Raw genomic sequence first — 26,294 nt, forward strand, 5'->3', positions numbered from 1 at the left:
AAGACCTGATCCTGACTCAGCTGTGGATGCTCGACGTGGCCTCAAGCACGTCACCCTTCTGTGTCCCAGTTGCCTCATAAAAGTGGAGACTCCCCGGAGGCTCTGGGCAAATTGCAATGAGCAAAATACTCTTTGAAACTGGGAGCATTGTAAACAGGCTAAATATCATGAGTGTTACCACCTGAGTCACAAACAATAGCTCCTGCAACACCTAGGTTTTCTCTGAGACGTTCGTGGCCGGTCAGTTCCTCCCGACTAGGCTTTGCGTGCGGTAACTTTCCAAACGACGAGGCTGGGCCGTCTGGAGGAGAAGAGGCCCAAGGGAAGGTCGGAGTGTTACAGAATCGAATCACGCCTGTCGGGTCTTTAAAACATTCAGACCAAACCCAAAAAGAACGCAGGCCGTTGAGTGGTGCCGGCTTCCCCTCCCCAATTTGATGGATACGGGAATTTCTTTTTATAGACATTTGGGTTCCTGGAAGCAGCGGGCAGTGGCTGGGGGAGATCTATTAGGAGATCCCACATCTCACCTAGCTTTATGCGCGGATGCGAATTTCCTGCCTCTGCCCCCCACTTGGTAACTTTCACATCTGTTAGTTACCTCCTCCTCTTCCGGATCTGAAGACTCTGAAGGAATTAAAAGCAGCCCTTGTCAGAGAAAGATCTGCCTGACTGACCCGGGTCTGGCCAGGAGGAGCGGGATTGCAGGTGAGGCTGACCAAAACACTCTGTGGATCTATAAATTCTAGAAACTTCCTGATGGTTGTTGGAACCACTACACCCAACCTTTGGAGGGGGCCTGTGCTCTAAGTCCAAGTAATTTAAAGAGCTTCATTAGCATATTATAAATCTTTGTTCCAGAATTATTCATGACACAGCAGTCAGTCTGGTGGGAGGAGACTTCCATGGCCTTTCTGTATTTGCATGGTGGCAAGAGTGGTTCTGGAAGGCCTAGTTAAATATAGTTAGGCTTCTTTATTGTAGGACTTCTCAGGGCACTTAATATGGCGGCGGGTATTATGAATCTTCAAAATGGGAAGATGCTGTGAGACCCTCTCAAGTTTATTTGGCTCTGGGACTCTCCCCCTGCTGCTGCGACCGCCAACACTCACTTACCTTATGCACCTCGCATGCCAAGAAACACTTTGGGAAATAGTGCTTTAGAAAAACGCTCTTGCCTAATCTGTTGAGTGACTCAGGATGGAAATGCTACAGACAGTACCACCAGGGAGGGTTTCACCTTCCCACCCTCTTCCTGCAGGAGTGAAGAGGAAAGAGGAAAGATGTGTCTAGCCTAGTGGGCAGAGGAGAGAGAGCATAGCGATTCTTCTTGAACTAGAACCTTCCACAGTCATTTATCGGCTGGCCAGCTTGTAAATGCAAACGTGTATTGCTTTATTCCTTTTGACCCATTCCTCTTTATTTTTTTTATTTTTATTTATTTATTTTTTCAACGTTTATTTATTTTTGGGACAGAGAGAGACAGAGAGAGACAGAGCATGAACGGGGGAGGGGCAGAGAGAGAGAGGGAGACACAGAATCGGAAACAGGCTCCAGGCTCTGAGCCATCAGCCCAGAGCCCGACGCGGGGCCCGAACTCCCGGACCGCGAGATCCTGACCTGGCTGAAGTCGGACGCTTAACCGACTGCACCACCCAGGCGCCCCTGACCCATTCCTCTTTAAAATGAGACATCTAGGGGTGCCTGGGTGGCTCTGTCGGTTGAGCGTCCGACTTTGGTGCAGGTCATGACCTCACGGTTTGTGAGCTCGAGCCCCACGTAGGACTTGCTGTCAGCGCAGAGTCCACTTTGGATCCTCTGTCTCCCTCTCTCTCTGCCCCTCCCCCACTTGCTGTTTCTTAAAAATAAATAAACATTGGGGCACCTGGGTGGCTCAGTCGGTTAAGCGTCCGACTTCAGCTCAGGTCACGATCTCGCGGTCCGGGAGTTCGAGCCCCGCGTCAGGCTCTGGGCTGACGGCTCAGAGCCTGGAGCCTGCTTCCGATTCCGTGTCTCCCTCTCTCTCTGCCCCTCTCCCATTCATGCTCTGTCTCTCTCTGTCTCAAAAATAAATAAACATTAAAAAATAATAATAAAAATAAAAAAATAAATAAACATTAAAAAAAAAAAAAAGAATGAGGTATCTAATCCATACCATATAGTAGGGGCGGACTGCCTGGGTGATAATGTTGGTTCCACTCCTCATCTGATGGAGAAAGTCCAGTCTCCTCATCTGTAAATTCGGGATAATCACAATAACCACTCCCCAGGTTTTTCATGAGGATTAAATGCAACAACCCGTGGAAAGTACTCAGTTAACTATTGCCCAAAACTCAAAGGCAAAGTGCATACAGGGCTGGGGTGACCTTCCTTCTGGGAACATCAGTGAATCCGGATACAGGGGGAGGCCGACTTGGGACTTGAACCCAGGCTCGACTCTGAACAGCTGGGACTCTGTACAAGAACATTCTTGCCCCTGGGAGCACATCCACCCACATACCATCGGTGGTCCATAGACTGAATGTTGGGACCCACTGCAACCGAGCAAGGGCGAGAAGTTGGTGGGGGTGGGGGTTCGCGCCTTCCCACAGCCTCACCCACTCGCTGTGCTTGTATAGGTAGTGACCCCTATCCTGCTGAGGAAAACCCAGAGCAGTGTTCTCAAGCTTTTAACCATAAAATAATGAGAATTTTTTCGTTTGTTTTATCAGACTCCAATACTTGCCATAGCATCCTAGGGTAAAGTGATGTTATCACCTAGTTTCTATGGCTTTTGCCCCTTTTCATTTGGCAAACATTGATTCTGTTTGTTTTTGTGGTTTTTTTTTTTTAACTGAAAATAGTTTATTGTGGCTTCCTGGAAGGAGTAGGATCAGTTCTACTGAAACAGAAAAATATTGTAGGGTTTTTTGAAATCAGCCATTAGGTGAGGGATCGGAGGCACAGGTGGACAGCAAGCCCCATGGACCCTTGTGCCTTTAAGACATTAGAAGCAAACTTGTTATTTGAGCAATTCAGATTACTTAATCTTAGAAGTAAGACGTGGGGTTTTACTCAGAAGGAAAGCCTTGGCTGGAGGAAGAAAGTCGAAAGCTTCCCATCATATAAATTACCCAACAGCTGATGAGTCAAGTATAAGTGGCCTCAAATGGGATTGGGTGGCAATGCATTTATGGCAACATTATTTTTGCCAAGTCCCAAATATAAGATGAATAACTTGAGTTAGTTTACAGAAGTTAGAACAGGCCAGAACTCGCATCCTCCAAGAGCAAATCCTCAAAGCCCGAGGTCAGTTTATCGTTGTTACCGGCTAGAGTTTCAGCTTTTACAAACTGCTTTTAGATGTAGTGCTGGGCATCATCCCCTTGATGTCTGTCCTTTGGGGCCCCCAGATTATGTAAGACTGCTGATGCCTTTGGCTTTCCCCTTACAGCGTGCCCGACTGGACACCATCATTTCTAAATACCCTGCAGCTAACGCGTACACTATCCCATCACATTTTGTTTCGAAGAAAGACTTCAGTAATTCCTGTTCCAGCATGTTTCAGTTGCCAAGTTTTGCGAAAGCCCTCAAATCTGAAACTCCTGCACCAAACCATTACAATGTAAGATGTTGGGTATGCTTGTTAAATATGTATCGAATGAATGCTTTACTAAAATAAATGAAGGGGGGGGGGGGGGAACGACGCTTCGGGAAATATCATTTTAATGCAATTAGTAAATCAGTTAGTATTTGTTGACTGCCCAGTGGGTACATGAGGCTGGGCAAGGCCTTTAGAGAGGATTTGCAGAACCTGGAGAAAGATGTGAGCAACCCTGGAGGTCAGGGCGGAGCAGTGGGAAGACCAGTCCCTGGAAAACACGGTCATCACTCCTGCCCTGGAATCTTTCTGGGGCAGTTTTCTCATCTGTGACAATAGGTATTTACCACCTTATTTTCCACCTGATATTTCCGTATCAGAAATTGGTTTTTTTTTTTTTTTTTAACAATAACACCCCACTATGTAGTCACGGAGGCAGAACGGTATGATTAATGGTTCAGAGATGGAGCCAGGTTCCAATGTCCCCTCTGCCACTTTCTGTGTGGCTCTGGGCAAGTCCCTTCAGCTTTCGGGACTCAGTTTGTTGATCTGTAAAATGGGGACACATGTCCACTTCGTAGTATTAATGCAAATGTTAAATTAGGTCATGGATGCTGAGTGCTTGGCACAGCCCTGGGCGCACAGGGTTCCACTATACATGGAGATCAGCAGAACTGTCTCTGGGGAAGTCACGTCACTTCTCGAGCCTCAGCTGTAAAATGGAATCAATTATACTTGCCCTACGGGGTTATTATAAAAAGCAAATGAGACAGCAAGTGTGAAAACATAAGACGTGAATTGTACGTAAGGTATTAATATCACTATGCCATGCTGCAAAATGTGTTGGTCTTAGAATACTTCATCTTTAATGTCCTTTTTTAAATATTTATTTATTTTGAGAGAGAGAGAGAGAGAGAGAGAGAGTGAGCAAGGGAGGGGCAGAAAGAGAGGGAGAGAGAATTCCTCTCCACTGTCAGCACAGAGCCTGACCAAGGGGCTCCGTCTCACAAATGGTGAGATCATGACCTCAGCGGAAGTCGAGAGCCCGATGCTTAACCGACTGAGCCACCCAGGCGCCCCTCCTTTTTCTTTTATAACACTTTCAAGTAATATTTGTTTTTCTGACTACAAGGCCCCTGCCCACCTTCTGTGAGTGGTCAAATCAATTGTAATGTGCTCAAAGCAATATATGCCTGTGAGGCCAGCACTGTTCAGTAGAAATATAATGGGAGCCACATACACCATTTAAATTTTCCCAGTAGCCGCATTGAAAAGTAAAAAGGCATAGGCGAAAAAATTTTAATAGCATATTCTATTTAAGTCAGTATATTCAAAACATTATTTCAACATCAAATCAATATAAAATTATTGATTGTAAGTTTTATTTTTACTTTTTATAAATATTAAAAAAAATTTTTTAATGTTTATTTATTTTTGAGACAGAGAGAGACAGAGCATGAGCGGGGGAGGGTCAGAGAGAGGGAGACACAGAATCGGAAACAGGCTCCAGGCTCTGAGCTGTCAGCACAGAGCCCGACGCGGGGCTCGAACTCACGGACCGCGCGATCATGACCTGAGCCGAAGTCGGACGCTTAACCGACTGAGCCACCCAGGCATCCCTGATTATAAATTTTATTATAATTACATATAGTTATAAGTAAAAATAATTAATGTTTTACATTCTTTCCATCTAAGTCTTTATAATTCAGTGTGTATTTTATATTTTCAGCACATCTTAATCCAGACCAGCCATGTTTTTGGTGCTGATAGCCAGTGGCTACCCAGTTGGGTGGTATAGCTCTGGACAGTCTTCCCTTGGGTTAATCAGAGCCTGAAAATGATGATGATGATGATGATGATGATGATGATGATGATGATGAAATCCTTTTCAAGGCCCATGGGCCATTCTAAGCATTATGGATTCATTCTTATTTAATATTCACAAGAATCCATGAAGTGGGTTATCTTCAGTTCACAGAAGAGGAAGCTGGTGCTCGGAGAGGGGAAGGGATTTGCCCAAAGTCACCCCACTCGAAGGGACCATTGGCACATCACTGAGCGCAGGGAGAGGACTGAGGTATACAGCTGGAGGGTGATCAGTCAGCATGGTCCAGCCCTGCTGGGTCTCCCTTCATGGGTTCTGTGGCTCCTCCGTGCCAGACCAGTGATCCAGCTCAGATTCTGGTGGGGGAACTCGAGACAAAACTAGGAAACAGGGAAGCAAAATAATTGCACATTGTGGCCAGCTTTGAGAAAGACAAACAGAGCCCGAGGGAGAGAATATGTAGAGAATATAAGGGGTTAGCAGTGTCATGTACTTCAGATTGGGTTAGATTGGGTGGTCAGAGAAGGCTCTGAGGCTGACCCGAGGACCGAAGGGAGAGGCAGAGTTGAGGGAACGGCATGTGCAAAGGTCCTGGGACAGCAAGCAGCTTAGCTCTGGGAACTACAAGAAGGTGGCTAGAGTAGCATTAGCTAGGAGAGGGGAGAAGGGGAAGCCAGACAGATAGGCAGGGGCCAGTTCACTCAGGACCCTAAAGACCCTGGGAGGGATCTTTAATTTTATTCTCTGTGGGAACTCTTTGGAGGGGGGGCGGTGAGGGGGTGTGAGATGACATCATCTGATGTACTTTTTTAAAAAGCTCCCTCCAGCAGCCGTATGGAGAAGGGACCGTGGTGTGGGTGAGGAGTGGCTTTTGAAAAACCAGTTAGAAGGCTCTTATACTAACAGGAGAGAGGTCAAGGCCCGGTCCAAGAAAGTGGTAATAAAGGTTCTTGGCCACCGCAAAAAGCCTTTGCCATTCCTGACACAGGTACTTAGTGTTTCACACACCTGCCTCCCCAGCCCACTGGGTGCTCCTTCACTTCACATCTCCGGTGCCCCGTGCAGGGCCTGGCATGCCAAGCACTTGGCGATAAGTGTTTATGACATTGAAGGAATTACCCCCAGTAGCGTATAGCTGCTCATCTAGTAGAAAAGACCGCTTCCCAAGACAGAGCTCGGACCTTCTGCCAATGGATCCATTTCAAGTGCATGTTTTTTTGTTGATCATGGTTTTAATGTGACTGTGAAAAGCATCCATGCTCCTCCTAAAACATATTCGAGCATTATGGAAATGCTTGAGCTAGGAAAGTAGAAGTCTCTCGTGATTCCGCTCTCTGAAGCAAACCGCTATTCAAAACAGGTGCAGTTTCGTTCATATTCTCTTCCTCCCCCATCCGTACTTCCAGCATTAGGATTACGTTATCCACAGTACACGTGCATTTTCTACTCCACTGTATCTTGGATTTTTTTTTCCCCCCGGTAATACAATAAACCTGTTTCATTTTTTCTTTTTCCCCCAACGTGCTAGTGGAGGGGACTGTTTTCCTCGTCTAATGGTGAAATCTTCCAGTGACACACACTCAGGGTAGACAAAAATGCTCCCTTTTTCGGTTGTTTTTCTGTCTGGGTGAGGAATAAGGCCGAGATCGTGTTTTGTCTACAGGAGGCTTTTTTCAGACCCGGAGAACAATGGTTGAGTCAACTGGCAAGAAGCAGAAATGCACTAATCCTGTTAGCCACACGGTGCAGTGAGGTCTGTCGGGGCCTCTCTTCCCCTCTGCTTACCACGATCCCCCCACCTCTCTATTCGGCTTCTTTTTCGTGGTACCGTGTGATTACTTCCTCTCCAGGCAGCCTGGCTCCTGGCCCTCTGTCCAGTAATTAGCCTCTCCACCCGATGTTTTTGTTTGTCCTCCCTGCATGCATTCTAGCCATTAGGACCCCGGGAAAAGCTAAATTCCTCCGCCTTTGTAAACACAAAATCGAAATGCCATCTGCATTTCTCGCGAAACATTTTTTTGACAAAGGAGTATCTCGGAAAATCAAACCATCGGGGCCCCAGCACATAGTTTCACTTGTTCAGTAAATAGGCCCGGTCATGGCATATCCGATTTTTATTGCACCTTTATCTAATGAATACAGGGGACTGACTGCCAATTGGCATTTAAAATATTTATGATTCACGTATCACAGAAGAATGATCTCAGTGTTCTTCCCCCCCCCCTGTTATTTTTAGAGTGCTGTGCACACTGTATATTGCATGGATCAGTCAAAATGCTTGATTTCTGGTCGGTCCAGAAAAGTCAGGACAAGGGAGCGTTGTAAATCTGATCGTAATCTTAAATTACATGACGCCCTGGTGTGCCCCAAATCCTGCGTTTATAGAAGGGCTGTTTGAACAGTACGGAATCAGGGTGGAGATATGTAGGACTAAGTGTATTGAAAGGAACGAAAGGCATAGAAAAAATTATGAAAATAACATGCATGTGTGGTGTCGCAGACTTACAGAAAAATCCCCGTCCTATAGACGAAGCCTGTCACCGGCATAAACTCCATCGAGTAGAGCAGGGATTATCGGGTCTGCTTTACAGGTGAGAAAACCCAAGTTCAGAGAAATTGAACACCTCGTGCAGAATCATGCCCCGTGTGGGGCAGACGCGGGCCTGGCAGCCAGGTCTTCGGGTTCTCTTCCGGGCACGGTCCTCTGCGCCACGTTGGGTGACCAGACATCTGAGGGTGGTCACAAACTCGCGGACCGCTCTAGCTGAGGCGACGGGAAAAGGCACTGGGACCTTTTCCGTTCACGTCAGTTCATTTTGTGAGGACAGGCTTAAATCAGATTTTTTTTTTCTTTTTCTTTCTTTCTTTCTTTTTTTTTTTTTTTTTTTACCCCAGTGTGCCCCTTGTCTGGGCTTGATGACAAAGAGAAAGAAAGGGAAGGCATTGGGCACACCATGCTTGTTTTCTCCCCTGTCCCCAGGCCTCTGTCTCTTGCTGCAAGCAAAGAAACAACGTCTGTGCCCGAGCCGGGTTTATGTCCAAAACCCAGAGAGGATTTTTCACTATCACTGACACAGGACCTGCCCCAGGTAAGCAGCCACCTTGCACTGGCCTTGACCTAAGGGTTAATGGACCAGATCTGCTCCGCAGGGCACCACTGCTCCGGGGGGAGTCTCTTCGGAAGGAGTTAGGCTTTGGGGGAAAGGGGATGTTGAGCAGGTGTTGAACAAAAAGGAGAAGGCTGGGGAGAAGGCGGGGTCTCCCCCTTCCGGGGAGAAGGGCTGCTCCGGAAACGACCCCCAGAGCAGCTTCGCTGGCCTCCCCTTTCAGGACCGGGCGCGGCTTCCCTGGGCAGCCAGCTGGGGAAGCGGCTTCTCGCCTCAGAAGTGTGCACGCTCACACGCCCCAGGTGCTATCCCGGGCCAACGGGGCCCTCAATGCACTGAGTGTCCAGATCCTTCCTTTCCTCCTGAGCCCAGAGCTGACTTCATCAACTAGTCACTGACCGATGGACAGTAGCTCCGTTTACTGAGCACCTACTCGGTGCTAAGTATTTTCTGTGCAGCCCTCACACACCTGTCTTCCTCGTGGGCCCGCATTTCAGGTGAGGAGAGGGGGCTCCGAGAGTGGAAGTGACCTGCTTGGTGTCACGCAGCTAACACATGGCAGGCCTACGTCCAGAGGTGTCTGACTGAGGAGGCTGCTGCCCCTGTGAGCCCCTCGTGACTTCTGGAACTGCCCCAAGAGGGGGCCTGCAGGCGTCTTCCTCCCTGGGCTGGGAGAGGTCTGTTCGCTCAGACCCGCTCCCCGCTTCCAGAATCAGCCAGAGGTTTCCAGAGAGAGGTCTGGTGATGCTGCCACTGGTATTCCGGGAGCCCTTGTCACCTGCCCGCTGGGTCCTGAAGATGCCCCCCCCCACCGCCCCGCCCCGAGGGAGCCGTGAGCCCCAGAGCTGAGGGGAGGAACAGGGAGGAGGGGGGTGTGGATAAAGTTGCAGCACACTTCAGATTTCACCAAATCCAGATTAAAGCTGAGAAGATCAGTCCGAGGCTGAATAACAAAACCAGCCCTAATTAGGAGGCTAAGCCCCGCTAAAGCTCCCGGCCTTGCATCATCACAGGCAAAGCCCCACCTTGTTTGTTTATACAGAACAAAGCCGGCAGCCCTGGAGTTTGGCCAGAGGCCCTGCCAGCGAATCGCGCCCCCCCCCCCCGCCCCCCAGGTGGGCACCTTCTCAGCCAGCCGCATGAGCCCACAACCCAGCAGGAGAGGGAGAGGTGGGCACCAATGTCTGTGAAGCTCCTACCGGGTGCCACAGGTTCTCCATTTCTCAGCCAATGATGTCCAGATGCCGCGGGGTGTTCGGCCAGCATGCCGTCACGTGCTCAGAAGGTGTGAGCTACTGCGATCATCGACCCCCGTTTTATAGACAAAAAATGACACCTCGAAAGCAGGCCCAGGGGCCCGTCGGTGATCTGAATCCAGGCCTATCCGGATTGACGCCTGCTGCCTCAGAAACCTGCTGGGGGGAGCTGCCCTCCTGGGAGAAACAATCAGCCCTGACCTCTCAGAAATAACTCTGGTTGTTTCTTCTTCCCCCGCTGGGGGAAAACAGATGCGGAGCTGTGACTGGCGGCCCGACCCCGGCCGGCCCCTGTCCCAGCAGCTCTGAGGGCCCCTACCTCAGGGGCGGAGGGCCAGGACCCGCCCGCCTTCAATTCTGAGCCAAATGCTCACCTCCACACGTTTGCTGCTTGGGTTTTCTAAAGTTTACATCTGCCAAGCTCATCAGGAATGTCCTGCTCTCTCTTTTTCCTCAAAATAGAAGAAGCTTCTTACAGTTAAGGGAAACACCTGAGTTAAAGTGTCACTTGAGAAACGGGGGTTGCAGAATCGAATCTGCACAGTGGGCTCAGCAGCAAGTAGTTTTCCAACCACACTCCGGAAAAGACCCCAAGAAAATGCACCAGAGCTTATACTGGGTTCTCTCTGGGCCGTAAGATCACGGGTGCCTGTTTTGTCTTGCTTCTGCTTTTCAGCATTTGATAATCAAGCGTTGCTTTAACCTTTCTGTGGGAGGGGAAAGCATATTTTATACAACATATATACAAATGTATACATATTTACACATGAACAGAGAGAAAAATAAACCTAATACGAGAGATGTATCCCAATATTATAAAGGCTGCAAACTGGACATTTACTTAAAAAAAATTTTTTTTTTAATGTTTGTTTATTCTTGGGGCGCCTGGGTGGCTCAGTCGGTTAAGCATCCGACTTCAGCTCGGGTCATGATCTCGAAGTTTGTGTGTTCGAGCCCCGCGTTGGGCTCTGTGCTGACAGCTCGGAGCCTGGAGCCGCCTTCAGATTCTGTGTCTCCCTCTCTCTCTGCCCCTCCCATGTTTATGCTCTGTCTCTGTCTCTCAATAATAAATAAATGTTAAAAAAAATTTTTAAAAAATGTTTGTTTATTCTTGAGAGAGAGACAGAGACAGAGCATTAGAGGGGCAGGGGCAGAGAGAGACATGCACAGAATCTGAAGCAGGCTTCAGGCTCTGAGCTCTTAGCATAGAGCCCGACACAGGGCTTGAACTCACAAACTGTGAGATCATGACCTGAGTTGAAGTTGGACGCTCAACCCACTGAGCCACTCAGGCGCCCCGATGGTTCAACTTTTAATGTTTATTTTTTGAGAGAGAGAGAGAGAGAGAGAGCAAGTTCAAGTTGGGCAGGGCAGATAGAGAAGGAGACACAGAATGTGAAGCAGGCTCCAGGCTCTGAGCTGTCAGCACAGGGCTGACACCCACAAACTCACAAACCATGAGATCATGACCTGAGCAGAAGCCAGGCGCTTAACCGACTGAACACCCAGGTGCTCCCTGCTTTTTTAAAAAAATTTTTTAATGTTTATTTTTCTTTAAAAAAATTTTTTTTTAACGTTTACTTATTTTTGAGATAGAGACAGAGCATGAATGGGGGAGGGGCAGAGAGAGGGGGAGACACAGAATCTGAAACAGGCTCCAGGCTCTGAGCCGTCAGCACAGAGCCCGACGCGGGGCTCGAACTCACGGACCGCGCGATCATGACCTGAGCCGAAGCCGGACGCTCAACTGACTGAGCGAGCCACCCAGGCGCTCCTAATGTTTATTTTGAGAGAGAGAGAGAGAACAGGGGAGGGCCAGAGAGAGTGAGACAGAATCTGAAGCAACTTTTTTAAAACTTTAGCATATATTGGGAACATCTTTTCACACTATTAAAAACCCTTCTAAGAATATCATTTTTTGAAATGGCTGTTTGGTATTCCATCCCATGGCAGTACCATAAGTTAAGGAACAAATGGCCTCTTACTGGAAATTTAGGTTGTTTTAAACCGATCACCAGTATAAGTAGAGAGGCAGCAAACATCCTTGTAGCTGACAGCTTGTGTAAAATCAAGAGTATTTCCTTATATTAATTACTTAAAGCGGAATTGCTAAGTTAGAAGCATGTAGAATAGTTAAGGGTTTTTTTTTTAATACATTGGTGGCCAAATTGTTCTTCAGCAGAGGGATTAGTTTCCTCCTGCTGCTGTGAGGTAACTGCTTTTCCTCACCTTTGCCACCACTGGGTATTATCATTTAAGTAAAATCTTTCTAATACGTACCATATTGTTTTCAGTACTTTTGCAATGGAAAAGTACATTTTTGGGGCGCCTGGGTGGCTCCGTCGGTTGAGTGTCTGACTTCAGCCCAGGTCATGATCTCGCGGTCCGTGGGCTCGAGCCCCGCATCGGGCTCTGGGCTGACGGCTCAGAGCCCGGAGCCTGTTTCGGATTCTGTGTCTCCCTCTCTCTCTGACCCTCCCCTGTTCATGCTCTGTCTCTCTCTGTCTCAAAAATAAATAAACATTAAAAAAAAAAAAACAAACTTAAAAAAAAAAAGAAAAGTACATTTTTATTGAAAACAAAGTCAACTTCACCATGTTTAGAAAATTTGAAATATTTTTCCCGCCCATAGTGTAACTGTGACTACTAGTTACACTAATGTAATCGCTTCCACTTTTCTGGGTTCCCATCTATTTTTTTTAAGGTTTATTTATTTTTGAGAGAGAGAGAGCAGGGGAGAGGCAGAGAGAGAGGATCCCTGAAGCAGGCTCCTTGCTTACGGCAGCGAGCCCAATGCGGGGCTCGAACTCATGAACCGTGAGATCCAGAGTTGAATTCCGACACAACACGACACTCGACTGACTGAGCCACCCAGGTGTCCCCCACCTATTTTTATTCAGATGTATCCATTTGTACCTAGACATCATCATAGTATGGGAAATTTTAGGCATTATTTTGCTTTTTTTTCACTCACCTTTATTTTTCCAAAACATTGCCGTGTGGCTTCTGGTCTCCATTCCACCGGGTCGGGCTGCTGTTCCCACGACAGTACCCCTGGCCTTGGACATTCAGGCCACTTAGCCCTTCTCACACTGCAGTTACTGCTGTTACGTGAGTCTCTACGCTTAGAGCTTTTCCTGCATGTTGAATAATTCCCTTAATTTCTGAGTAGTGGGTCCAGATGTCCTCAAGGCTTTCGCTCTGCACCGCTGCTTTGCATTTGAAAAACACCTGCACCCACCGGCAGGGCTTCTGACAGTTTAGGGGAGACTGCCTTTACTTCCCCCCAGCCCGGGTCATTGTCTTCCTCCTTGAAGCAAGTTAATTTTATTCTCTCTTGAAGCAGGGCATAGTGGGAAAGCACGGACTTTGGAGACAGGTGGCCCTGGGCCCACGTAGTAGGTGCTCAATAAATATTTGTTGATTGCATAATAGTTACTAAACAACGACTATACGCCTGGAACCAAAGTATTACTGTTGTTGGAAGAATTATTCTTACCTTATAGCGGAGGAAACTGGGCCTACTTCCTAGTGAGATGAAATGTGGGGGGCAAATTATTCACTATCTCTGAGTCTTCATTTCCTCCTTTTTGGAATGGAGGTGACAATTACCCATGTAGCTGGGCTTCTGTGAGGATTCAATGAGCTAAGTATGTGATGCACATGGCCCGTGTTCTCCAGAGGGTATTATTTTTGGGGGCGCCTGGGTGGCTCAGTAGGTTAAGCATCCGACTTCAGCTCAGGTCACGATCTCACGCTCTGTGAGTTCGAGCCCCGCGTCGGGCTCTGTGCTGACAGCTCGGAGCCTGGAGCCTGCTTCAGACTCTGTGTCTTCCTCTCTCTGCCCCTCCCCCGCTCAAGCTCTGTCTCTCTCTGTCTCAAAAATAAATGAAAACATTTAAAAAAAATAAAAAATAAAGGGTATTATTTTTCAGGCAGCCCTCCCATTTGACCATCTTGGAGTGATCCCACCTTATAGTCATTAAATGTATTTTTAGGTGTAAGGTACTGCTTTTTATTTATTTGGGACGAGTTCCTTACTCTGTTTTAAAATGTCTTTCTTCTTAGGGCATTATAATATCAACGAATCCCTCGTGAAGCAGTCGCCAAAGGTATTGACGTCTTGTTTTAAATCAAAAACTGGACGTGGATTAAAACTGACATCAACGGGCCCGGGACCTGCTTATTACAACCCCAATGACCACATCAAAATTCTGAAAAAGGCTCTTTTCCCGTGAGTCCTGATTATTCTGATCTTTCTTTTGAAAGGCGGTTCTGGGAAAGGACCCAACATGAGCAGAAAAGGAAGGGGTGTCACTGCTTGGCAGAACATGGCGCCAGGTCACTCACTCTCCAGGGGCCCTTGTGACATAGTAGGTGCTCAGGAAATACTTGCTGAATGCATGATATTTATTGAGCAACTACTATGCACCAGGAACTTAGCATCCTATTCAACCATCGTAGTACCCCGGTTGCAAGAATTATTATTCTTACTTCATAGGTAGGCTTCAGGGCAGCTAAGGAGGTGCCTAAGTCCACACAGCTAACTTGAAATGCCGCTAGGAATCAGGCTCAGGACTGTCTGGATCTTTCCGCATTCCTCATGATGTTGTGTTTATCCTGGTGCTGACGTTATTCTATGTATTTTTTTAAAAATTGCTGATGCTTATTTATTTTTGAGAGAGAGAGAGACAAAGTACGAGCGGGAGAGGGGCAGAGAGAGAGAGAGGGGGATACACAGAATCCGAAGCAGGCTCCAGGCTCCGAGCTGTCAGCACAGAGCCCGACGCGGGGCTCGAACTCACGAACCACGAGATCATGACCTGAGCCGAAGTCGGACGCTCATCCAACTGAGCCACCCAGGCGCCCCGACACGATTCTACTTTTATAACGTAAAATCTCTACTGGGGTAGCAGGATACACAGCAGCACGGGGCCGTTCGAGTTTTGCACTGATAAGCTGGAAGTCCGGACTTTGGAGTTGGTCAGACCTGCTGGATTTGAACTTCAGCTATGCTGTTTTCATGCTGTGTGACCTTGGCCATGGTACTAAGCCCTCTGAACCTCCAAGGCCTCGTCTGTGAAGCAAAGTGGGGACAGTCCATGCCTCATAGTGTTGCTTTCAGATTTTATAATACATGTTTGGCATGTAGCAGGTGCAAAAGGTGACAATATTCACACAAATTTAAAAAGTGAAGACCAGGATTTGTGTTAACATGTTTAATATCCGGTGCATTTAATATTACTTTCACCTAACAGGTTCGAAGGCTCACAGGGCTTACTTATTCCTCAGATGGTTCTAGAACTTCTGGAACTAACTGCCAGGTCAGTCTGCCTGTCGCCATCTGAGGCCTCACCCGGGTATAGTCCTCTGCAGGCAGGATTGGCCACTGGGCGGGCTGGCCTGCAGAAGACCCCTCCAAAGAGGTCAGGCAGGTGGTCAGGCTCATACCCACAGTGGGTCAGACGTCCAGGCAACCCGGGAGACTGACAACATTGGGCATATACTCTGACCATCAGTCCAGGACAAGGAGATGGGGTGGGGGGAGAGGAGCAGGAGATGAACCTTCCGTGCCAGACTTAGGATCTGGAGGAGGGATCCAGACCTCAGGTGGAATCCACTGGAGAAGTCCCTTCTGCCCTTCGGTTCTTGGGTTCTGCAGGTTGACCCTTCACAGGCTCCAGGGCTCAAAACCGGGGCAGGATAGTCTCCAGGAACACGCTCTCTCTGAACACCAGGGACTTACCGCCTCCGGGCTGGCTCAGGGCACCCCTGCACACCTTCCCTTACTGTCCCGACGAAGAGAGTGGGTAAGAGGACAGGCTTCGGAGTCAGCAGACCTGGGCGTGAGTCACGGCTCTGTCCCTTTCTTCTCTCCGAGCCTGTCTCCCTGTTATGAAGCGGGGATAAGAGTCTCGTCTCGTAGGGCTTCTGTGAGGGTTAGACGAGAAATGTTATCGTTAGAGCTGCTGCTGTTCCGTATCCCACAGGCATATGAGCGTACAGGGGACGGCTGTTGCTTGGCGCGAGCCGCTCAGGCTCCTAGCTCGAATCTGGAAGCTTCTTTGAGGAAATGGTGAGAAGGAGAGTGGAGAATACTCAGCGTTGAACCGCTTGCCCCAGAGAAGTGCCGTGTGGCCTTTGCTGAAGTTTGAACGAGCGGTTCGGGATAATTCCCATCTCACGGCATTTGTGTCTGTTAGTCAACAGGCCCTGTAGGTTTCTGGGTCTGTGCCGGAGGCCGTGGGGGTGCTCGGGTGAACAGGGCACTGTACACGCCTTTAGCTAGGCTCACCTGGGAACAACTCCAGAGCAAGGCAGAGGAGGGGTAGCAGAATGCTAGAGCATATGGCCCCAAGGTTGTGTGGCCACACAGATCCCGAGAGCAGTCTTTCCAGCAGGTGCAGTGCGGCGGTGCTGGTGTGTCTGGGGGTGTCTGGGGAATCACTGGCTCTCTGTGGGGCTTTGCGAGTGACAGATCTTTGGTTAATAAGTCTAGGAAGCCCTGCATATGAGCCCTGTACCTCTGGGAGCATCACTGTGTGCATGGCCTGATTAAAGGCTCTGAGATGTCCCGACGTAAAACAAAAACAACAACAACAACACCCCAAAACCCTACTAAACCCAGTGTCTCTTAAACTTGGGTTCACCCTGGTGAGTAGATAGACCCCCCACTTGGGTTCACCCTGGTGAGTGGATGGTGCCCTGGCCAGGACATTTGGTTAACAGCCCCTATGGTCTAGGTGGCTCTCGGCACCTCCCTCGGCCTTCGTTTCATCATGTGGGAAAAGGGGGTATGTCTCTTCGTTTCCAACACTCCACGACTCTGTGTTTGCTCACCATGGCATTCAGGAGAGCATATTGGGGGCAGTGAATGTAGAACCAGCCTGGACTCCCAAAGGAGGCCCAAAATATATAAACATTAAAAAATGAAATTTTTTAATGTTTGTTTATTTTTGAGAGAGAGAGAGAGACAGAGAGAGAGAGAGAGAGAGAGAGAGCAAGTGGGGGAGGGGCAGAGAGCTAGAGAGGGAGACACAGAATCCGAAGCGGCTCCAGGCTCTGAGCTGTCAGCACAGAGCACGAGGCAGGGCTCGAACTCATGAACCACGAGATCGTGACCTGAGCCGAAGTTGGATGCTTGACCACCTGGGCCACCCAGGCGCCCCCAAAATATATAAATTTTTAATTGACGTGGAAAGGATGAAGCTGACGATCTGTAATTGTATTTAAAACACAAAAAGATAAAACTCAAGTGTGCTTTGGGTTAGCCTAAATAAACATCCGACTGCTTATGTTGAATAATGAAGAAATGGGTTAATATAAGGAAAAGATACAGCTGGATGTCGTGGTATGGAGGGAGAATCCAGACTCCTGTCTCTCAAACTGGTGTCCTGTTTCCTCTCCTGTGTCCCTGGAGGGAAGAGAGGGACAGGAGCTGGGGGCCACCTGCTGGGATCCTCAGGGCCCTGAGAAGGTCTGCGTTGCTTCCTCCCCATCTCTATGTGACTTCGTTGGGACTTTATCCGCGCTAAGCCTGAGCACATTTAGCTCTCCGGGGCTGCGTGGGGCAACTGAGAAACCTCGCATGTTTCTTTTGGGCAAACACAGGCGTCACACCCATGTGACGTGATGTGAGGCCTGTCCTTATTTGTCTGCGATTGCGAACACTTGGCTCCCGATCTGGAGGGGAGGGTCCTAGCCTGCAAAAATAATCTTTCGGCTCTGCTTTCTTGAGGACGCAGAATCGGGAGATGTTACTTATCCCTACAGTTGTTAGTCCCGTGTTCCCCACCAACAAAAGTGAAGCCCAGGGAGGGGAGGGTTGGGTGATGTCCTGGGAATGGTCGGGAGGCCGGCAGGGGGCCAGGCATGGGCCTGTCTTGTCTCCACTCCCCTGGCCCGGCCTGCAGAGCTGAGAATGGGCTGCGGAGGCAATGTGGCCTGGTGGAAAGCACAGGCTCCAAGTCAGGCCAGCGCCGAGCCTCCCGACTTGCCAGCTCTGGGGGCCTGGGGGCGGGGAGGGGGTCACCTCACTCCCAGGAATTCAAATTCAACCCTGCAGATCGTGAAACGAACACTTCATAATGTGCTTGCAAGGCTAAAATAACTCACAGAACTCACTGGGTCTGGCACACGGTAAGCTTTCCATACAGGTAACTTGCGTTTTTATTGAGGTCTGTGAGCGGGTCCTCTGCGCTCACCTGGTGCTTCTTGGGTGGCCCTCGGAGGGCAGATGCTGTGCTAAGGGCTGGCAGGGTGTTAGGATGACCGTTTCTGGGCTCTCTAACTGAAGAACAGGGCACAGGTGTCTCTTTGCCGTGGCCACCTTGCCGACTCAAAGCTAAGGGCATTTATCAGCTCCCAGGGGGGTCTTTAGGAGAGAAGAGAAGTGTCACAGTGATGGCTCAGTGAATCAGGGTGAGTCAGGAGAAGGGCTATTTTGGAGATCAAAACGGTCCCTCCCGGGTGCTGTCGTCAGCAACAAGGGGAAACGCCCACTGACATCTTCCTAACCCTTGATCTACTTCCTGGAATTTTTAAGCCACTGGTTTTGCACAGACACGCTGTCCTGCCACAGCCAGAGCTGAAGAATCAAACCCTGTTGGCCCCGCTCCAATCTGGGTAATTACGATGACCCACCTAACGTTCCCCTGGGATTTTCAATTAGATATGGGATGCTTCTTCCCAAGCGGCTGTAATCTGTCACCCTCTACCCTGTTAAACAGAGAGTGCATTCCACCCCAGAGGCAACCAGCTGCCCTTTAATGATGAGAAAAAATTGCCCCTTTATCCCTCCCCGACCCTGGGAATCCCCGAGGCAGAGTGAATCGTGCCGGTGCCTGGGAGTGTCCCGAGGGGTCTCGGATGCCTTCCCCCAGTGACCTGCTGAGTCCTCTGCGACATTCATTATTCTCGGGCGATTTGCAAACAGCTCACATTGGAAGCTGCAAACATACTTAATCCAGTTGTGGCCAACTCAGAGCCTTTGATAGATGTTTTCTTTCTACGGGGCAGGACCCAGTTGGCTTTTATAACTGAGCAATGAGGCTCATAAAAGCTCCGGTCACAATGCACTGAGGGCTGGCCTGGGTTTGATCCAGCCGGACCTTTGTGATCTGCCCAGCCCCACCTCGCCGTGGAGGGAGCAGCAAAACTGTCAGGTGGGGCTCAGATGTCTGGGCTCCCCTACTTGGTGCAACCTGTCTGTTTTCCCTACAGTTCAGCAAATGTCCTGGGAGTAGGGAGGGGGCCTCAGAGACGAGTCACACGCAGTCCCCTGCCATAAAGAGCTGGGCACATAAGGAGCGTAGGAAACCCAGCACGTTCTGTGCGGAGAAAAGAAGAATGGCTAGAACATCGCGAGGGCTCAGCCACACCGAGCTAAGAGCGTTGACGGATGTCCCTTAGTGCCATCCCGGCGCCCCTGCAGGGCACCAACTACTGTCACGTAGAATACAGATGAAGCTGGTGGGGCAGGGAGTGGCATGCAGGTCGGGCTGCCTCCAGATCCCACGCTCCTCTGTGGAGCCACAGGAAGAGAGGTGGGGGAGGGGGAAGGGGAAGGCAGTGGCCACAGAAGTTTCCCAGAAGGACGTGAGAAGGGAAGAATGATCAGAGTTTGCAGGGACAGTAGGTGCTCCTGGCAGAAGGAATAGCACGGGCCAAGGCGTGGAGTGGCTGAAGACTGAATCTGTGCTGGGTGTTTCTGGAAGGTCAAATGGGAGCAAGGGGCCTAAGGGATTAGGCTGGATTAGGAGTTTTTCCTTCGGCTTCTCTCAGGGTCTCTGAGGGTGGATGGCCAGAAGCAGGTGAACAGCCTAGAAGTCCTGGGTGCGTTGAGGGCTGAAGGCAGTCTGGGAGGCTCGGCCTCTGCCTCCCTGTCCCAATTCCTGCCACGTGCAGCCACAGCTCGTGCCTTGTCCGTGCCTTTGCCCCTCCTGTTTCCTCTGCTAGAAATGCCCCCTCCCCCACCTCTTCTACCTGAAGAATTCCCTGTTTACTTTTCAGGGCAAAGGTTATCTCTTCTAGGGTAGATTTCTGGGTTCACTTAGTGGGAATCTCTCTCTCTCTCAGTGCAGTGTTTTTACCTCTATTCTAACATTTCATGCTTAAAAAAAACCACATACTAATACAAGTAAAGAAAGCACCAGTTAAACTTCATAACAATCCTGGATGGAAGGTATTATTATCCCCCACTTTACAGATGAAGAAACCGAGCCTCAGGGAGGCTAGGAGACGTCTCTAAGGACACACAGCTGGTGAGTGGGGAAGTGCAGATTCAAACCCAAGTTTGGGTGCAAAGCCTGTACTTCCTTAAGTTGTCACCAGTCACGACTGTCGCTAGCCGTGAATTGTCAAGCCCTTGGGAGCATTCAGGGTCTGTGTCTTAGCACAGAGTGCCTGGCACAGAGCTGCACACGTGGCTGGCACTGTTTATTTATTTTTTAAGTTTATTGATGTATTTTGAGACAGAGGGAGAGAGAGAGAGAGTATGGGAGGGGCAGAGAGAGAGAGGGAGACAGAGAGAAAACCAAGTGGGCTCCATGCTGCCAGCACAGAGCCCGAGGCGGGGCTCGAACCCACGAACTGTGAGATCATGACCAGAGGTGAAACCAAGAGTCGGACACTTAACCGACTGAGCCACCCCGGTGCCCCTGGCACTCTTTAAAGGTCCGGGCAGCTGAGCTGTCACAGCTGAGCCTCTCCTGGGCACGCTGACGGAGTGGAGGGCACGGGACCGCTCTAACCCCTCTGGCCAAGAATCCTGATGAGACACGGGCCCAGCCTCCTACAGGCTGTTCCTGGTTAGGAACGTACACACCTCACGGCCTTCTCGAAGATCGGGGCGAGGGCGTGAGCCAGACCGATGGGGTGACCTCATGCAATGGTTGGCTTGTTCCAGCTGCGGCGGTGAGGAATCCAGCCTGTCTCTCAGGGATGCCAGTGACACACTCACCCAATTTCTGGGGGTGCTTTGAAGGGGCGACAGAAGCCAGAACAAGGAGAACCCAGCTTTTATCTCCGAGGGGAGAAGTGGTTGATCACACACTATAACCAGTTCGCCCATGTCAGCTGGAGGCGAAGAAAGAGGCAATGTTTTCTCTCCTTTTTCTGTGGGCACCTTTGTTCTAAATATAAGCATCCACGCCAGCTGTTCCTCCATTATTAGATGTGAGCCTCCGGCAGATTTACCATGACTTTCAGGGGCCTCCCCTGGCCGGCTGGCCTGCCTCAGGTGACTCTGTGGGGGGCGGGGGGGGGGGACCCTGGTGTCTCTTTCCTGAGGCTGGTTCGTCCTCTAAGACCAAGCAGGAGGCAGTGGCTTCCAGGAGCATCATCATAACAGTGGCCACTTTTATTGAGCACTTACTGTGGGCTCTGCTCGGTCCTTCCATACCTTTCCTCCATTCTTGACCTCCCTTATAAAGAGAGGGTGCGATTTCTCCCTCCTGCAGGCAGAGAGAGGTCCAGGGGCTTGTCTGAGGTCCCACAGCCAGTAAGCGGGATGACAGGAATTCAGGCACAGGTCTGCGTGACCCTAAAACTCAAAAAGTCCCCTCTGCCATGATGCCTTCCCCAAATTGCCAGGCCCCGGAGACTCAAGTTCCGGTGTTGTCGTTACCGCTCATTTGCTCGGTGACTTTGGGTGACATACTTTCTCTCTCTGAGTGCCAGTTTCTTTAGCACTATAAGGAGGGTGGATAAGACATCTCTAGGTCCCCTCTAGCTCTCCAAGTTTTAAAATGTCCAAGGGGCGCCTGGGTGGTGCAGTCGGTTAAGCGTCCGACTTCAGCTCAGGTCACGATCTCGCGGTCCGTGAGTTCGAGCCCTGCGTCGGGCTCTGGGCTGATGGCTCGGAGCCTGGAGCCTGTTTCCGATTCTGTGTCTCCCTCTCTCTCTGCCCCTCCCCCGTTCATGCTCTGTCTCTCTCTGTCCCAAAAATAAATAAAAACGTTGAGAAAAAAAAAATTAAAATGTCCTTGCTTCCAGGGCGCCTGGGTGGCTCAGTCGGTCAAGCGTCCGACTTCGGCTCAGGTCATGATCTCGCAACTTGTGAGTTCGAGCCCCGCGTCGGGCTCTGTGCTGACAGCTCAGAGCCTGGAGCCTGCTTTGATTTCTGCGTCTCCCTCTTTCTCTCTCTCTGACCCTCCCCCACTCACGCTCTGTGTGTGTGTGTCTCTCTCAAGAACAAACATTAAAAAAAAACCCTTTTTTTTTTTTTAAATGCCCTTGCTTCCAAAGGTGTCAGCAAAAGGTAAGTGTTGTGCAGAGGTCTCTTGATTTCCACTCCCACGTCCTGCCTTGCCAGGAAGACACTTAGTAGGATTCGGCGTGTCCGTGCTGGAATGGTCTCTTGAGATCTACTAGTCTTGGGATGGCAAATCCTTGGAACTCAGGATGCCTCGTCCCACTTCCTGGCCATGGCAGGTATCACAAATGGATCACCCATGCTCTTTCCTTAGAGCCCACAAGAGGCCAGAGTTCTCTACACGGAGCCCCAGCCGGGCGCCGCCGGGTGATCAGAATTGGCACATGTCTGCCCTCTCTGGTTAGTTCAGCGACATCATCTGCAACACCGCGTGCCGCGCTCTCACTGTGCTGGGCGCTGCCCCACCTTCTGTGTTACAGACGCCTCATCCCACTGAACCCTGGCGGTAAGCCTAGGAGGAAAGTGCTGTGAGAACCGCCACTGCGCAGAAGAGAACACTGAGGCCCGGGGGCCCCCGGCTCCCCGGCAGTGGAGCCACGGCCCTGCCCAGCCGCCCCGACGACTCGGTGCTGGGCAGGTCTTGGCCACGTCTGAAAACAACCGTTTCCCCAGCAGACTGCCTGAGCACCGTCTTCACATTTTGTCTCTTTTTGAAGGAGAAACCCCCTCCTGAACTTCTCTGCCCAGCCTTCTCCCCTGCCCCCGAAGCCGCCTCTTCCAGGCCCCGGTCAGTACGAGATCGTGGACTACGAGGGGCCCCCCAGACACTTCACCTCCAGCGCGTCGTTTGCGTCCAACACCCGCCGGTGGACAGCAGCCCCGTCCCAGCCAGGCCTGCCCGGCCCAGGTCAGAGGATTGTTTTAAATGATTGTAAAAACCAAATCTGGAAGTGTTTGTCATTCCTGGGCCATCAAATGTCACTGATTTATGGGATGTTTGCCAAGAAGGTTACAGAGGTTAGAGTCGATCCGGAAGACTTTTAGGCCTGCGCTTTTGGAATATGAAAGGATTTTCTTTGAGGTGAAAGGACTCTTGGAGTTAGTCCCGTCCAGGGGTTCACAACCAATGACCGTGAATGTCCGAGAGGCTTGGAGATGGGATCCGGACCCCCAGAGGGGTCTGTGACCCTGAGACTGCCTGCAGATTTGGAGCATGAAGACATTATTATTATTGTCATTATTATTATTATTTTGGAGAAAGGGGCCATAGCACTTTGTCAGATGGGTCGACAATTTCACCATTCTTGAAAGTACTTAAATCACTGGCCTGATCTGGCAGAGTCACCTTGTAGCTGGGGAAGACCTGGAGAGCACGTTGTGCACTGAGCCACAGTGAGAGAGCGGCAGGGCAGAGCGCCACGCCGTTTCCCCCCTGTGCCCTGGTGTCGTGAAACAAGCCGGGGACTGTTCCCTGGAGCAGCTCCCGTGAGCTGTCGGGTTCCGAGCCCTCTTTGCAGATGGCTGAAGCCGTGGGACCCTGTCGCCTCTGGGACCTTCGTGAGAGCTAATAGCCTGAGGGACCTGTTCCAGCGCGTGGTCTCTAGACTCCCTGACCTCTTTGTAGCTCTCTCGCAGCCCCTTAGCTCTTTGCCCCTCCCTGACATTGGCCGGAGCTGGTGGCGCTGGGGACTAGACAGCGTGTGCTGGTGGGCAGGCGGTGGGGGAGGAGGAAGGCAGAGCCGGGGTGGCTGCTAGGTCTGTCCAAATCAGTCGTCCAGGGAGCGCTGATGACGCTCCTCCCCTGGGGGACAACGGTGACTTAGCCTGGTGCTACCCCCGGAGGTGTCAGTCTGGTAGGGGAGACACCTTCCCCTCCAAACATACCGGTGAGTAAATCGTAAGGTGGACGGGACAGGGAGAGTCATCCTTATGGCTCCAGCCTTGGAAATGGAACGATAACCAAGTCAAGAAGACTGCAGCGGTTTGACCTTGGGGTCACCTGGTCAGTGCAGGCAGGACCCAGCAGGGTGGGGCAAATGTACTCACGCTCCAATCAAGCAGCGGGCTCCAGAAGGCCTGGGGACCGGTGAGGAGCCTTGTCTGACCCTGTTTGGTCCAGGCATCTAGGAGCTTTTTCTGAGTGTCTGCTGCACATGGTGTGGGGCACCTGGCACACAGGTGCAGGCCACTTCCTGCTGCTGTGACCACCTGCATCTAGGTGGGTTTCCCGGAGGACTGGCCTGGGAGTGAGCCACATGCCTGCTTGGCCTCCCGTGGGTGCGGATCTGCCTGGACCCTCGTCGGCCGAATCGGCATCAGTATGCGAGTTTCCAGTCACCCCTGTGTGGTCCTGGCAGCTGGTCTCCTACAGAAAGTGCTTGCAGTTGTCAAGGCTTTCACTTTTCTGGAAATTTCTTTTTCTTTCCTTTTTAAAACTAGGCTCCACACCCAGTGTGGGGCTTGAACTCACAACCCTGAGATCAAGAGTCACATGCTCTACCAACTGAGCCAGCCAGGCGCCCTTCTGGAAATTTCTGGACTAAAGAAAAACAAAACCCTATCAAGCTGACACCTTGCTTCTTTAAGAGTATTGTTTTACTCCTTTTTTTTTTTTTTTTTTTTTAATCAAATCTGATCGAAAACTCTTTTGTAAATGTTCTCCTGTTAGGGAGTTAAAGGCTGGAAGCCGGGGTTCAAGTCCTGCCTCGGCTGGGCCAATCCCTTCCCCTCTCTGCCTCCCCACTTGTAAGTTGCAGGGACCAGGGCAGGGGTGCCCCGACATCGCCCGCTCTGATGTAGAATGCCAGGGGCTTGGGCACCCGGCCTCTTCCCTCTTAATACCGTCTTTTTCTCTCTCTCCCCTCACAGCCACGTACAAGCCAGAATTCCCTGGAAAACAGTCCTTTCTCTACAACGAGGACAACAAATGGATCCCAGTGCTGTAGGGACCCCACACAAGCTCGGGGAGAACCCTGGCCACCAGCCGCCTCACCCAGGCTCCCCAGGACGTTCATTCAGAGAATGCCCATCTCGTGTGTGACAGATGACTTGGAGGGCAGATCTGCCCCTGCCCCCCGTCCCCCGTGGCTGGCGTGGAGCTGGGAGGCTGCGTTTGTCCTTGTCTTGAACTGCCTCCTGGAGATTGGACACCCGCCTCCACTGACTCCAGTGGTTCCCTGAGCAGAAATGAGGGGTGGACAGAGCCCTCCTTGGTTACCTGCCATGCACCTGCCCGTGCTGGGACGTGCAGTCCTCCCCGCAGATGTAAGAGGTTCCTGAAGCTCAGGCTCGAGGGAGAAGGCTGCCATTGGCAGATTCCCCATCTAGAAGCCTGACGCTGGGCCAGGGCTGGAGGTCTAGACTGTACCTGCTGGGTGGACCGCACAGGACTGCAGCCCGGGGACAACTCCCATCCTTCACCCTTGACTTCCGGGAGCCGGGAAGGCCCAGAGGTGCTTGTGACAGACTCAAGGGGGTTGCCTGGGCCCGGGCCCCCAGCTAAGCCTATGCACCTCACCTTCAGGAAGAGCATGGCCCCAGTCACCGTGGTCACTTGTGCTCGGTACCCACCTTCAGGAGAAGGCCACCACATCCGTCGAGTGGCCCGGCATTCAACAGCACACGTGGGCAGGTCGCTGCTGGAGCCAGAGCCCTGGAAACAGCATTCTGAGGGGGCAAGGGGGCAGGGAGGCACCGCTTGGTGCCTGCGGGTTCTTTCTTTTACTGGGACTTTCCTATCCCCGGGCCTGGCCTCCGTCTCCTCCCAGGCCTCCTGCTCAAGTTTGACACAGCCTTTGATGAATCTTTTCTGGCCTGCCACGTCCGTTTCCCCCGGCAAGAGGGAGAGATTCCCAAAGAACCGAGGGGGAATAGAAGAAACCACACATCCCCTCCTTTCCCAAATATTGATGTTGTCGTTCACTTCTGCAAGCGGAAGGCACTGATGCAGCCCCCTCCCCGCTCCCCACGGAGTCCAGGCCTCTCACTCCCGGGGCCCCTCCCCTGACTTTGCTCTGTGACCAGAGGGTGAGTGGCCTTCCCGTCAGAATGGCCGCTGACTGGCCCCCCCTGTGGGGAGGGGTGGGTGAGGAAGAGGGAGGGAGAAGGATGGAATACCATATCCAATTAAACCGACTTCTTGCGTCTCGCCAAAGCTGGCCTTTTTGTGAACCTCAGATTCCCTCAAGTGCCCGCTGCGTCGGGACGGGCGGGAGGTGGCCTGGGGCACCTCGTTAAGAGCGATGCCACCGGGATCTCGAGGCGGGACGCCCCGTGCTCCCATCCTGTCAGGTGCGGAGCTCCTTCTCGAAGGTAAAGAGTCAGGTTCGAATTCCGGGGCTCAAGGTCGACACTTGCGGGGGCCGGGCAGGCC

General features: G+C 51.0%; 1 protein-coding gene across 13 annotated transcripts in view; it reads left to right on the forward strand.

Annotated features, from left to right (window-relative positions):
- The window catches only part of STPG1 (sperm tail PG-rich repeat containing 1), a 56,451-nt gene extending 30,376 nt beyond the window's left edge, over positions 1–26,075 (forward strand). For 7 of the 13 annotated variants that reach the window (XM_047873215.1, XM_047873213.1, XM_047873214.1 and 4 more), the window contains 5 exons: positions 3,434–3,604; positions 8,386–8,494; positions 13,837–14,002; positions 22,639–22,829; positions 24,791–26,075. In XM_047873215.1, the coding sequence (XP_047729171.1) occupies positions 3,434–3,604; positions 8,386–8,494; positions 13,837–14,002; positions 22,639–22,829; positions 24,791–24,867 (714 nt within the window). In that variant the 3' untranslated portion in view covers positions 24,868–26,075. Of the gene's footprint in view, positions 1–3,433; positions 3,605–8,385; positions 8,495–13,836; positions 14,003–15,026; positions 16,756–20,674; positions 21,518–22,235; positions 22,423–22,638; positions 22,830–24,790 lie in introns of those variants that run through there. The other 6 variants (XM_047873220.1, XM_047873217.1, XM_047873221.1 and 3 more) reach the window with 6 other exon arrangements.
- Positions 26,076–26,294: the final 219 nt, after the last annotated feature.

This window comes from Prionailurus viverrinus, chromosome C1 (genome assembly GCF_022837055.1).
Source record: "Prionailurus viverrinus isolate Anna chromosome C1, UM_Priviv_1.0, whole genome shotgun sequence".
In the NCBI taxonomy this organism is placed as follows: Eukaryota; Metazoa; Chordata; class Mammalia; order Carnivora; family Felidae; genus Prionailurus; species Prionailurus viverrinus.